Source organism: Cherax quadricarinatus, unplaced genomic scaffold (genome assembly GCF_038502225.1).
Source record: "Cherax quadricarinatus isolate ZL_2023a unplaced genomic scaffold, ASM3850222v1 Contig167, whole genome shotgun sequence".
NCBI classification, from domain to species: Eukaryota; Metazoa; Arthropoda; class Malacostraca; order Decapoda; family Parastacidae; genus Cherax; species Cherax quadricarinatus.
The window spans coordinates 100,001-114,696 of record NW_027195193.1 but is presented as its reverse complement, the minus strand read 5'-3'; the positions used below and the strand labels follow the sequence as shown (position 1 = coordinate 114,696).

The 14,696-nt window shown below is 41.4% G+C and overlaps 1 protein-coding gene across 1 annotated transcript in view; it reads left to right on the top strand.

Moving 5' to 3' along the window:
• Positions 1-14,696, top strand: part of LOC128692288 (cytochrome P450 4C1) — a 209,561-nt gene that overhangs the window by 167,371 nt on the left and 27,494 nt on the right. The window contains exon 9 of the mRNA XM_070080134.1: positions 54-222. Within this exon, the coding sequence (XP_069936235.1) occupies positions 54-222 (169 nt within the window). The remainder of the gene's footprint in view (positions 1-53; positions 223-14,696) is intronic.

Here is a 14,696-nt window from a genome sequence, read left to right as displayed (position 1 = left end):
CATATACTTAAGCTAAATTATCTACAATTATTACCGAGGATTTTTCCAATTAGGCTCGAGTACAGGAGGAGCTGGACGGTATATTTGACAGCGCTGACAGTCCCGTCACCTGGGAAGACGTTCATCAGTTGAAGTACACGGAGATGTGTATCAAGGAGGCGCTGAGGATATTCCCACCTGCCCCGTTTATCTCCAGAAAACTTGAAGAGGATGTTGTCATAGGTAAGGAAAAGACATCCAACATTGCTGAAGTAATTTTAATTCGCTTGTCACAGAGATTTTTCCTGGCACTGGCCATTGATAACTTATAGCCTATACGATGATTAAGCAGCTGCTAACATATCGGAGCTACTTACCTACGAATAAGTCAAAATGGCTTTCATGTTCATATTTCTAACACTACATTTCCCTCTTTTATTCTCCTGTGGAATTTGTGTTTTGGTTGTCCCTGACCTAATCACCTCTAGCTATCAGAACCATCACAGACTCATATTTTAGGTTATACACTATGCTCTAATTCTAATCTTTAAACCTACTAGATGGTAATGCAGTTCCTACAACTTTTCACTTGTATTTACACTAAAAGTGCTGACAGACATTTATTTATTAGGACTTTATTGCGCAGTTCTCCTGCAATTTTCTTCTCAATACATTCATTTCCTTCATCCGTAATTTTTCCATCTAGTCTGACCTCCAGTTTTATGTCTTATGCTTGCAAATATTTTCATTACTTCCCTATTTTCTGCGTTCACTTTTAATATCCTTTGTCTACCTACTGCTTGAAACTCTTGCAACTCTCATTCATTCATTTACTGTGATTTACATATATTCAGTACCTTAATACTCTACATTACTTACTAGCTTTTTCCTTTTTCTACCCTTTCATTACCTGCATTTGTGTTTGTTTACATCTCATTACTTTTATATGGAACCACACAAAAAAAGTTTACATTTTCTTTGTTTACTTATCTGATTTTTTCTCAATCTCCGAAAAGCTCGGCTTCACCTACAAACAAAAAATATCACCTAATATTAATTTCAGTATTTGAATATAACACTCAGTCCTTCACTTCTCTTTTAACCACTTCTTTACACATATGAAACAACGGAAACAGAACCAGTGTCACACTTACCTCGTAAAAACTCATTATAGTTTCAATAAGTTACTACTGTTTCGTAGAGGATGTGATTTTGGTAAACATACCTCATCATACCCTGTCTGTTTTCAAGCTCCATAACAGCATCAAAGAACACTTTTTTGTATTTTAAAAATTGTTCATTTCCTCTCATTATTATTATTATTGTTATTATTATTATGATCAAAACTAAATACTAAACCAGCAGGGGCATGCAGCACTGCTGGGTAGAGGTTGTAAGGTCGGAGAAGTCTTCTAAACGAAGTATAATCAAAGGTTGTGTAATAAATCTGTTGCTGTTATATATACAAAGAAGTCTCTGTCAGAGGTGGAAGATAAAGTAATGGTGTTAGAGCGGTGACGATGTTGAAGATAAATTCTGCATGCTCGTTGATAGACTGGACAGTCCAGCAGAATAAGGCAAACTGAAACTGGAACCTGACAATTCACACAAAGTGAAAATGGGAAGCTCTCCATGAGATACCCATGAGTGAGACGTGTGGGCCCGATGCGAAGACAGGAAAGCACTGTCTCCTAACCATGACATCAATGATAAGAGGAAAACCAGGAACCTAAACTCGGCAACTCGGCTTGATAGAGTGTAATTTGTTATGAATCAATTCATACCAGCGTTGATGCTAACTGTTGCAAAGGTGGCTAGAGATTACAGCAAAATAATCTGAGAATGGAATAACTCTACGTGAAAATTAAAGGTCGTGTACTGCTGATTGAGCAGCAGAGTCTGCCTGCTTGTTACCCTGAACATGAACATGCCCAGGTACCCAGCAGAGTACAATTCCTTTGTTTTTGCTAGGAATGTGGCGCATCCAAAGTTGTATATGAAGAACTAGGGGATGAGGCAAATTAATTGTTCTGATAGCCTGCAAAGCAGTAAAGAATTCCGAGAGTACAACTATGAGGTAGGCCTGGATGCAGTGCAGATAATCGCTATGAGAACTGCAAACAATTCAGCTGTGAAGATGCTAAATCTAATAAATAACCTTGTACAACACTGTCATGAACACTGCTGCTGCAAACCCAAAAGAGTCAGAGGTTCTAGAACCATCAATGTAAACTGCAAAGGCCCGAGAATGAGAATGGAAGTGGTTAAGAAAAAGGGAGCGAGAAGCCACTGTAGGTATTTGATCTTTCGCACAAGTTGGAACCTCCCAAGGTAAAAAGAAAGGTAAGATGCTATATGTGCATATAAAGAGAAGCCAAGAGCAAGTGAAGACAAAGAGAAAAGGAACGGAGTAAATAGGGGCAGCAAAGTACTAATGGACCTCTACTAATGTCCGTTACTATCCTATATGTAGAAGTATCATGAATGTCATGAGAGGCAATGGGAATCATGCTGATAGTTCAAGGATGCAACATTAGTCTCTACAAATAGGCTGTCAACAGGGAAGGATCGAAAAGCACCTAGACATAAACGTAATCCCTTAAGATGGATGGACTCAAGTTTAGAAAGAATTGTGGGAGAGGTAGCAGAATATATCTGGTCGCCGTATTCTAGTTTCGATAAAATTATGGCTGAATGCAGTGGAAGGAGAGTTCGACAATCTCCCCCCCCCCACCAAAGATGAGGTAGGGTTTTAAGGAGGTTCAGCCAGCTATGGCAATTTGCTTACAGGGCAGCAATGGGAGGTTTCCAGGAGAGCCAGAAGAAGGTCGCTGAGGTCAGTGGTTACAGCTGAGGTACCCTGAGGTCAGTGGTCGCAAGAGATCATTCTGTCCTAAACTGTCTGAGGATTAGCGTGGGGTGTTACTGAGCACCATGGCTTGCTATAATGTTTTAGAATCTCAGGCTAAAGTGTTATAGAAAAAGGCTCTACTTCTTCAGGAGAAAAATAGGAGGCTGAAACTTTGCCTAGATGGGTTTGGGAGTGTGAGATGGTTAGATCTGGTAAGGAGGAAAAGGTTACCAGCAATGGGTCGGAGAGTGGCAGCCGCATTAAATGGCAAGTGGTTCACAATTCAGGAAAATGCATCAAGATAAGGAACGATAATAGAGAAGATTTGAAGGTAGGAAATCGATTCTCTGTTCTCCAGGACGAGTGTACTTCAGTGGTCAGTGAGGTTAAAAGTACCATTAACCCCCCTGCTAATCTGGTTGTGGGAGACTCCCAGGTAAGATATATGGACTGTGCTTTTTGTAACAGAGATAGGAAGGTGAGACAGACAGGGTGTTTCCCAGGTGCTGGTATTGGTGACATAGTCAACAGGTTAAATATTATGTAATCTAATGGGAACAAGCCCATTGTCTGTCTTAGTGCTGGTGGAAATGATATTGGGAAGGGCAGGAGACAGGAGCTACTGGATAAGTACAAGTCAGCCATAGATGTAGTCAGGTCTAAAGGAGGGGTTCCAATCGTATGAAGCATTTTCCAAGAAGGAGAGTGGGCGGGAAATGAATGTCAGGGCCAATTGATATAAATTGCTTGCTAGACAGGTACTGCAATGAACTTGCAATCCCATTCATTGATAACTAGGACAAATTCTATGGCAAATGCGATATGTATGCAAGGGATGGGGTACATCTCTCTGGGATTGGAGTGGTTTCGTTATCCAACTCAACTGAGGGGAGCCATTGCTGACTTGTCTAGGAGTTTAAACTGATAGATTTTAGAGGACTGGGTGTGTGTGAGAAACAATCAGGCTGCATTACTAAGGTTGAAAACAACACATATTACCAGGGATATGTTTACAAGACAATATTCAAAATAAAGTTGCTAGTAAAGACAATAGAGGGCAGCGAGTAAAGGCAAAGTAAAGGCAAAGCAATTACTCAACAAAGTGAGATAGTACAGGGCAACGAGTGGCTAGCTCCCTATACAAATAGTAGGAGACCAAGAAATAAGATAGATGAGCTAAGATTACTTGCAAGTGCAGGTATTATAGATATTATTGCTATAACAGAGACAAGGTTCTACCTGAAAAGTAAAGAAATGCCTTCTGAATGCTAGATACAGGGCTATAAACTATTCCACACTGATAGCGTCAACAGGAAGGGTGGTGGAGTGGTGATGTATTCATAGATAATTTAAATTGTTGTGTTAGACAAGATGTAAGATTAGAAACATTAGACACAGAACCTATTTGGCTACAACTTCTCGAGGGCCATGAAGAAATAATTCTGAGTGTGACTTATAGGCCCTCAAACCTTGATAAGGAGAGCAGTAAGCTGCTATGGGGTGAAATTCATGAAGCATCTAGATAGGAAAATGTTGTATTAATGGGAGATTTTAACTTTAGACTAACTGGCTGGAACAATGTGACAGGATATGTTGAGTCTAGCGACTTTCTTGATACGAATCAGGGTTGCTTTTTAAAACAGTTTGTGACAGAGCCAACTAGAGAAAACAACCTGCTTGACTTGGTTCTTGCCAGCAGGGAATCACTAATTAATAATCTTGAGGTTAATAATGAGCTTGGGGAAAGCGATCACAAATAGCTCAGTTTCAATATATCATAGAATTACTGAAATAACTGTAATCAAGTCTCCGTCCCAGACTTACGCTTGGCCAGTTTCATGGGACTGAGAAATTACCCGGGTAGGCTGAATTGGAATGACCTAAGTATGGGCCAAGTAGGTGGTGATGGTTGCCAATATGACGTTTTTCAGATCAGAGTTCTAACTGCCCGGATAGCTTATGCTCAGTGTACGGAAATTAGATCTTACAAAATTTATTGCAGATGGATAAGCAAAAGATAAAAACATGTCATTGGTCAAAAGAGAGCCATATATAGGTATATGAAAAGAGGGGATAGGCAGTTAAGAGAAATAAAAAAAGAGAATAAGAAAAGCAAAAAAGGAATTATGAAGCTAAAGTCACAAGGGATTGGATGACTAACCCAAAAGGGTTATTTCGGGTATTCAGAAGTAAGATTAGGGACAAGAAAGGCCCACTTAAAAGTAAATCAGATCAGGTCACTGACAGTGATAAAGAAATGTGTGAAATTTTCAACACTTACTTCCTCTCAGTTTTTACTCAGCAAAATACTAGCGAAATTCCAGAAATAACAAATTATTTAGAACAGGACGATAATAAACTATGGACGATTGGAGCAACTAGTGACATGGTCCTCAGACAAATAAATAAATTAAAACCTAACAAATTCCCAGGCTCTGATGAACTGTTTGCAAGGGTTATAATGGAAAATAATAAGGAACTTAGCAAACCTTTGGCTAATTTTTTCAAAATATAACTAGAAACCGGCATAGTGCCAGACAAGTGGAAAATGACAAATGTAATACCTATTTACAAAGCAGGTGACAGGTCCTTAGCTTCGAACTATAGACCAATAAGCCTTACCTCCATAGTGGGAAAATTTATGGAGTAAATAATTACCGAGGCAATTAGAGTTCCTGCCTTACGATTTTTTTAACTTTTTTCACTAAGGTATTTGATGAGGTAGATTATGGTAATGAATGTGATATTGTGTATATAGACTTCAGTAAGGTTTTTGATAGTTCCACATCAGAGGCTATTGAGAAAAATTAAGACACACTGAATAGGAGAATTTTTTTCCTAGGTAGAGACATGATTGACAAATAGGCAGCAGAGAGTTTGCATAAATGGGGAGAAATCAGACTGGGGGGACCTCACAAGCGGTGTTCCACAGGATCAGTGTTGGACCTTTTGTTGTTCACAATTTACATAAACGGACATAGATAAAGGAATAAATAGCGACATAAGCAAATTTGCTGATTTCACCAAAATAGGCCGCCCAATTCATTCTAATGAGGACATTAGAGCACTCCAGGATGATTTGACTAGACTGATGCAATGGTCGGAGAAGTAGTAGATGCATTTTAATATAGACATATGCAAAGTTCTAAATGTTGAACAGGAAAATAACCATGCCACATATAAACTAAATAATGTATATCTTAATATTACTGATTGTGAAAAGGATTTAGGAGTTTTGGTTAGCAGTAATCTGTCACCAATAGAACAGTGCATAAGTGTTCGCAATGAAGTTAACAGAATTTTTGGCTTCATATCTAGAAGTATAAATAATAGAAGTCCTCAGGTTGTTCTTCAACTCTATATATCTTTGGTTAGGCCTCATATGGACTATGCTGCTCAGTTCTGGTCACCGTATTACAGAATGGATATAAATGCTCTGGAAAACGTACAGAGGAGGATGACAAAGATGATCCCATGTATCAGAAATCTTCCCTATGAGGATAGACTGAGGGCCCTGAATCTGCACTCTCTCGAAAGGCGTAGAATTAGGGGGGATATGATCGAGGTGTATAAATGGAAAACAGGAATAAATAAAGGGGATATAAATAGCGTTCTGAAAATTTCCAGCCAAGTTGGAAAAATTCAGATTCAGGAAGGATATAGGAAAGCACTGGTTTGGTAATAGAGTTGTGGATGTGTGGAACAAACTCCCGAGTACAGTTATTGAGGCTAAAACGTTGTGTAATTTTAAAATATAGGTTAGATAAATACATGAGTGGGTGTGGGTGGGTGTGAGTTGGACCTGACTAGCTTGTGCTGCTGGGTCTGGTGCCGTGCTCCTTCTTTGAGTGGAGGTGACCAGACTGGGTGGGTCATTGGGCTAATCCGGGGGGAGGGACATGGACCTGCTCCGCATGGGTCAGTAGGCCTGCTGCAGTGTTTCTTCTTTCTTATGTTCTTATGAAGCCATAAAGGTATAATGGAGTATCAAAGACAAAAGAACGTCTGATGAAAGTAATTTGATGCATTTTAGCACCAGAAAATTTAAACCCCATGAGTAGTGACCCAAAGGGAAACATCGTTGACAGCATTCTTGAGTGAGGCTGCTGCTAGGCTACAGTCACTGCCTGCACAGGCTATAAGAGTCATCGACATAAATCGATTACTTAATATTAGATGGAAGAACAGAGGCCAGGTTATTTATAGCAAGTAGAAAAAGAGTTGTGTTAAGGACACTTCTCTGCGGTACATTTTCATCTCGGACAAAATCCGAAAACAAAAAGGTCTTTAAAGTATGAAGTATTTAAGGAAAAAGTGGCGGATTGCCCCGGAGGCCAAAGTAATGGGCCAAGATGTATCTCCAAGTAGTGTCATATGCCTTTTCAAGATAAAAAAAAATGACTACCAAAATGAATGGTTACTAGCAAAGGCATTACGAACATAGGTATCTAAGCAGAGTAAAGGGTCAATAGTGGAGCGGCCCTTACGAAAACCAGACTGACTAGTGGAGAGGCTATTGTTTTTCTCTAAATACCACACCAAACGTCTATTTACTAGACGGCCCATCAACTTGTAAACTCCACTGGTAAGAGCAATGGGACGATAGTGTAAGGCATCATGGCCCGAAGTGCCTGGTTTACGAAAACGCAGAACAATGGCAGTTTTCCACAGTTGGAGAAGAAGCGCTTGCAAACAAATAAGATTTAAAAGGCGAAAGAAGACTGCGAGGGCTGACGGATGTAAATGCCGAACCATACAAATATGAATGCCAACAGGCCCACCTGCTGACGATCGACAATCTAGTTCTAGAAGCGTGAAAGATACATCATTAGACTTCCCTGCAAGAAGAAAAATCTACAGGCTGTAACTCTCTGCCCCTGAGAAATACGGACAAGATGATTTCCAGTTTCTGTGGCAACTTCAAGAGGGCTTGCTCTACTGATACCAGCATCCCTAAGAACCGGAGCGGGGTCTAGGGAGTATTTACCACTCAATTTTCGTACTTTTTTCTAAACTGCATTCATAGAGGAAGTCGAAGTGACAGTAGAAACATAATCCTGCCAAAAAGTGACAATGGAAATCTAGTAAAGAAAAGTACTAGGATGACGTAGAGAGGTGATGCGAAGAAAGGCGCAGATGATGAGAATGTGGTGTCGGATTGGTGGACTGGTGTTCATCATAGGTGGTGTCTCCTCGATAAAAGCAGAGATAGCATCAGTAGTATCAGATGAGAGACAAGGTGCAGAGAGCTTTGAGGCAGAGAGAGAAGATATAGTTTTGGTAAAAAGTGGAGATATAATGGAAGACAAACAAATAAAGGCTAGAGGTGTCTTGACAGGCAGAAATTTCTGAAGGAATCGGTAGGGGAACGAATATACTTGGGGGGTGGATGAACCCCGAAGTCAAGGCCTAAGACTTAGACTTAGAGATAGGGAGAGAAGCACGTTTGGGAACGTCATGTGGTTTGCGGGTTGAAGGAGACTTGGACGGAAAAGAAGATGCAGACTTTGGAGAAGAAGTGATACGTGGCGCCAATTTAGACTGGAGGTGTCTCCGAGACCTTGAAACATGTGAGTAAGAAGGTGAAAAAGTAGAAGCGGTAAGAGATTATAAGGTTGGAAGCACAGTGCCCAGGACCATAAAAGGGGTTGCACACTGAGTTGACTGAGGAAAACAAGAGAGTTTGGAAAGCAGCAAAGAGAAGAGGAGTAAGAGGAAGAGGAAGGGACTCTCGCCTCGGCAGGTCATAGCAGCTCTCCTTACTTACTCAGTCTTCCTACGATCCCCGTTGGGGAGGGGAACCTTTACCAGCGGCGTCTTCGCCTTGACTTGCACGATGAGCTACGCAAATCGTGCAAAGATCAAGCCAAAAAGTGATACCGTTGATCATACACGAAGCTTGCTCTTGCAACTGTTGTGCAAGGAGCATTGCATGTGAAATTCAGCGCTATTCTGTCACTCAAAGAAGCACACATTGTTGTGTGTCACGATGATGCTGAAGCAGAGAAGTTACTCACTACAGAAGCCACCACTACTCTTGCTGCTAAAGGATTTACTCCTGCCTCTACTCCTGCTCTTAGAGCAAGAAAATCAGTATTTCTGAAAAAACCGGACAAGATTCTGATTTCTCAACCAATTGCTGAACTCAAGTCATCTATTGAAACTCAAAATACTTGGGCTACTGTTGACAGCATTACCAAAATCCCGAATGCATCGTCTATGCTCAAGGTCACCTTTACCGACGTGAACATGGCTGCCACTGCTCTGAACGAAGGTCTTGCTGTCTACTACTACTACATCAGTCCCACCTACATAGAAGCAGAGAGATACCACTACATCCAACATTGCTGGAACTTTATTCTTATCTTCACACCACCAAAGCATGTCCAGTAAAAGACAAGAAGTTCTGCACTACATGTGGTAGTGAGGGACACACCTTCAGTTCCTGTACCGCTGCTGCTCCAACACAACCAGCGTGTTTAAACTGTAAAAGTAATGATCACCACACACTGACAGCAAAATGTCCTACAAGAAAGGATATTATGAAGAAAACACAAGATGCAGCAAAGAAAAAATCTTCTAACAAGACACCAACGTATGCAGCAATTGCAAAGTTGCAAGCAGACACTACAAAATTACTTCAAGCCTCTACTCAACCCGCCTCCACCACCACCATCACTCCTCCAACATGTGACGTCTACTATACGCTCACATGCAGAACATGGCTGTACCTGGATCCTTTAACTCTACCATCAATGAGTTATTCGAATCGAATAACATGCCATCATTTACATTTCCAGCATCTCCACCTTCTGAAGAAATTATCAAATTCACCAAGGACTTAGTCACCACCTCTGCTGCAGTAGCTCCAATACCACCAACAACTAGTGATGTCACTGAAACAACGTCCAATGGGAAGCCTCCACCGCCACCACTCCTCATTGAAACCGACCAATCAGAAGCCTTGCCACCAGAAACATCTTCCTATTCGTCTACTGAGGATGACAACGAATATTCACTTCCACCTTCAACACCACATAATAAGAAAGAAAAACCAGCTCCAACAACACCATCTTACGACTCTCGACTGGATATAGTATCAGATGAAGGTAATAACAATTACATTAATTGGAATGAAGTCACTTTTAGCACCACAGCAAATTATCCTCAAGACATGCAGCCATCTGAACTCCAATTTCACTTCATCCAAAAGAAAGTCAAGTTTGTCATCGAATCTTCTAGCTATAATTCTAAAGTTGAACTTTCAAATATTCTAAAGCATAATGAAAAATGCTCTCAAGATCCCCGATATCGACACTTGTTAACACGTCTCATGATCGTTCCTATCCAACGATTTAAACGTCTTGAAAATGGAACTGAATTCACCAAGAACACTTACATCGTTAAACAACGCCACAACTCCAAGTAACCACCAAGCCACTATGAACTGACCAATCAACAATAAGCTCCTCCCTTGTCGCTTGCAGCCTCCTGTCACCATCAAGACGCAGTTTTTTTTCCATCCAGCAAGATGCAGTCAGCACCTGCAGAGTCCCTGTTGCCTTCTACATCGTCTTCGTCAGTGTTTATCCAGGCTTAGCAGTTGGGTCTAGTCCTGACTCTTCTCTCTTCGACTCAAGACATTCCTCTCACCGACTATTCTTCGCGCTGTCCCCACTTGCCCTCGCCTCTCGTGGGTTCTTACCTGTGAGTCCTCTGTATCTGACTGAGGAAGTATGGGGCACAAAGGCATTTGTGGAAGTAGACACCACCGAAGTATGGGGCCGTTTAGCGATCTTTTAGCTGTAGAAGTTTTCCTTGGAGGCGGAGATGGGAAACTGCCATTTCGTAAGAGAAGCCCTCTCTTTCTTCAAGGCAGTGGATCTCCCTTTCTCTTAAAAAAATTAGGGAACGGCGAGAATAGGTCGGGTGAGCCTCTTTGCAGTTAAGGCATTCTGCCTTTGACCTGCAATATTTCTCCTGGTGACCGAAGCGCCAGCATTTTCGACATTGTTACACATAGGTATCACCTGCACTTGTAGGTGTTGTCATCTACGTAAACAGATGGTGGGAGTTCACGGCTGTCAAACTTAACCTTGTTATATTGCAATGATAACTCCTCTGCCCACAGGCAGGGACTATGTTTGTGGCAACTTTAATGATCGGGAGATTCTGGAGCACGAGTTACTCCAGAACGTTATCATTACACATGAAAAATTCTCGTTGTCCAATTGTATGTGGAAGTATAATAGATTCACAGCAATAATTTAGGGAGATGTGCTTGCGAATCGTAACTGTTGTGTTGTCAACAATATCAAGAAGCATTTCAAACTGTGACAATGCATGCGCCACTCTTAGGAACATTGCGAAGGAGTCCCTTGCTGATGCTGTTATCACAAAGATAATCATTAGGAAAAGTTGGTTGAAGTGTAAAGAATTTTGCCCAAGAAGGACATTGAAACATGGAGTATAAGATAGGGAATTGCGTAGTTGGACATTTTTTTGAAGCATGAGAGGAAACTAAGGTTTGGTCGTCAGTAACAGCTCGAGGTCGTTTGGACGGAAAGTTACATAGAGATGGGCCGTCCTGAGTTGTGTGTATGATCCCAAAATTGATATGGAGAAGTCGTTATCATATTCAAAGCTGCAAGGAGGTCAAACGCGTCTAAAGGGTCTGTACCAGAGAAGGGTAGTGGATCGTTACCGGAGGAGATTCTGGGTTGGAAAAGACACGTTCGCAGAATGGTCCGAAGGAGTATCAGGTTATGTAGGGGGTGCTGAACGAAAGAGCCCTTGAGGAAAGTCATGGTTATGGATCTGCATGACAAGTTTCCCCTTTGTAATTTATTCAAAAAAAGGGATGGGAAAGGGGGGGGGGATGTGGAGGGATAGCTCCTAGGAGGAATGAAAGATTGTATATCCCCTCCTCCTTGCCGAGGCACACAAATGAGAGGGTGGCCAGAAATCCACCAAAAGGATGCCACTCTCTGCCACCACCACTCAGAATCAACAGGCACCCTCCAAAGATACAACCATCACCCAAAGGACACCCTGAGGCACCCCTAGAACTCTGGAGGGGGAACAGAGGATCCCCAGATGATCCAGATTCCATGGCAAACAACACCACCACCAAGGACCTCAACGGATTATAATAGATATCAACACCCTTTCCCTCACATTTGAGCTACTGTTTCAGAGGGCAAGACCCCTAAAAGCCAAACGCAGGAAAAGGAGAGGCGTGAAGGCTTACTCAGCCCTGTAAGAACTCCAGTATTACCAAGGCTGGCTCCTCCTCAGGAAAATTAATGAATAGAAAAAGAATAAAAACTGACAAACAAACACTTTATTATTTAGAAATGAAAATATAAAATACTTAAATATGAAATATTTATCCTACTTTAAAGAAAAATGAAAAATGAAATGAGAAAAATGACATTTGAATTCAACGCTAATATGTACAAGTAAACTGGGGTGTCTGGTTGATGTTGACACCGTCTTGTAGAAATTGTAGCCGTTAATAATGATGGGGATGGGGGTCACAGATGTTGAGTGACAACCCAACGACTAGTTCTTCACAGAGTCTATAGCCTTGAATAGTCTTCCCATATGAAAGGAACGCAGGTTTTTCACCACTGCAAAAATGAGGGGTAGTGGCCTGCTGTTAACTACCAGTAATCAGGTAGGTAGATTACAAAGTGACGTCTCCTGACTTGTGCTGAGTCCGTCTCCGTCAACACTTTTTCTTTGGTTGTCAGATGACCCGAGCTGACATTCCAAGCTAGAAAAGAGACAAAGGTTACCCACTGCTTAAGAAATCACTCTCCATGATAAGTGCAAGGAACTTAAAAAAATTGGTGATTTAAAAACAACATGGAAATCAAGGCAGTAGGGAGTAAGTTTATTATTGGTCAAAAATGAAGCTTTCAACCAATATATCCACTAGAATAGGAGCAGAGGCTTTTACTTACAGTTGTGCTGGGAGCTGTGAGTCAAGTGATTACTGTTTGGCCGGAGCCCCACACGTCACCTTTCGGGGTGGAGAAAAAGGGGGGGGATACCGGGAGCTAGACTGACCCTATCTTAACAAGCAGCCGGCAATCAAACTATCGTCACCATATATTCGCTCGATACTCCTGTCTGTTGAACTTTTCCCTCACAAGAAGGGAGGGATGGGGAAAGGACAGGGAAGAGGATTGTTGAATTATGTGATTCAGTATTTACACCAGATCCATGCGTCCCCTTAAATTTCTGTATCCATTGTTCTTCTGTAGTTCTCTCTGTCTTTCTAAGCATTATATTTATCACATCTCTGTAAAGTAATTGCAAAGAGCTACAGACCGATAGTACTAACATCCCATGACGTAAAAATCTCTGAAAGGGCTGTAAGAAGCAAGATCGTCAACTACCTAGATACCCATCATCTAAACAACCCAGGGCAACACGGTTTTAAAGCAGGTCGTGTCTGCCTGTCCCAGCTACTGGTCCATTATGACAAGGTTATGAATACATTAGAGGATAAACAAAATGCAGATGTAGTATACATAAATTTTGCAAAAGCATTCGACAAGTGCAACCACGGTGTAACAGCGCACAGAGTGCATGACAAAGGAATAACAGGAAAAGTTGGTAGATGGATCTAAAACTTCCTAACAAATGGAACACAGTTTTAGTAAACAGAGTAAAGGCTGAGGCAGCTACAGTGAGAAGCTCTGTTCCACAAGGCACAGTACTCGCTCCCATCCTAGTCCTCCTGGAGTTTACCTGGAGAGAGTTCCGGGGGTCAACGCCCCCGCGGCCCGGTCTGTGACCAGGCCTCCTTAGGTCAGTGTCCCAGGATGCGACCCACACCAGTCGACTAACACCCAGGTACCCATTTTACTGATGGGGAACATAGACAACAGGTGGAAAGAAACACGTCCAATGTTTCTACTCTGGCTGGGAATCGAACCCAGGCCCTCACCGTGTGAAGCGAGAGCGTTAACCACCAGGCCACCAGAGCCACATCTTTATATCTGACATAGACAGAGATGTAAACCGTATCTTCCTTTGCAGATAACACCCGAACTGCCATGACAGTGTCCTCTATCGATGATACCGCAAGACTCCAAGCGGACATCAACCAAATCTTTAAATAGACCGCTGAAGACAATATGAAGTTCAATGAAGAGAAATTTCAACTACTCAGATATGAAAATCTTGAGGAAATTAAGACTGTATCAGAGTATACAACAAATTCTAACCATACAATATAGCGAAAAACTAATGTGAAGGACCTGGGAGTGATAATGTGAGAATAACAATGTATCTACCTCTTCTGCTAGAAAAATTATAGGGTGGATAATTCTCTGGTCAACAGTTTTTGAAAAGTTGTTTGCTTCTTAAATGAGATTAGTTAGTTCTTATGTATTTTCATGTCCTAAATCAAAATATCACCTTGAAAAATGCTTATTGGCTATAGTGTTAAAATACGAGACATGTAATTTTTAATTATTTTATTATAACGTACAATATGTGCCAGTATGTTTTAAACTCTAATCCGTACTTACTCTCTGTCTTTTTGCTTGACGCTCATAGTGGGCTGAAGAATCATCTCTTGTCAATGTCTACAAACATTCTTGTGCCCCATTTGCCCTGGTACCATTTTTCCATGGTTGAAATATCTTAGTGAAACCTTTCACCATGTTCGTCGCTAACTGCTCCACAGTTCGCTGGAAAAAAGTCTAAATTTGTGTCCAAAAAGTGGATTTTAAGTGACATGTTACATCCCATGTTCTTGTAAGCCTTGATGAGGTTTTCCACCAATTCTTCATAGTTGCCTTCCCTTCTGTTTCCCAGAAATCCCTTCACCACTAACTTGAATGCTTCC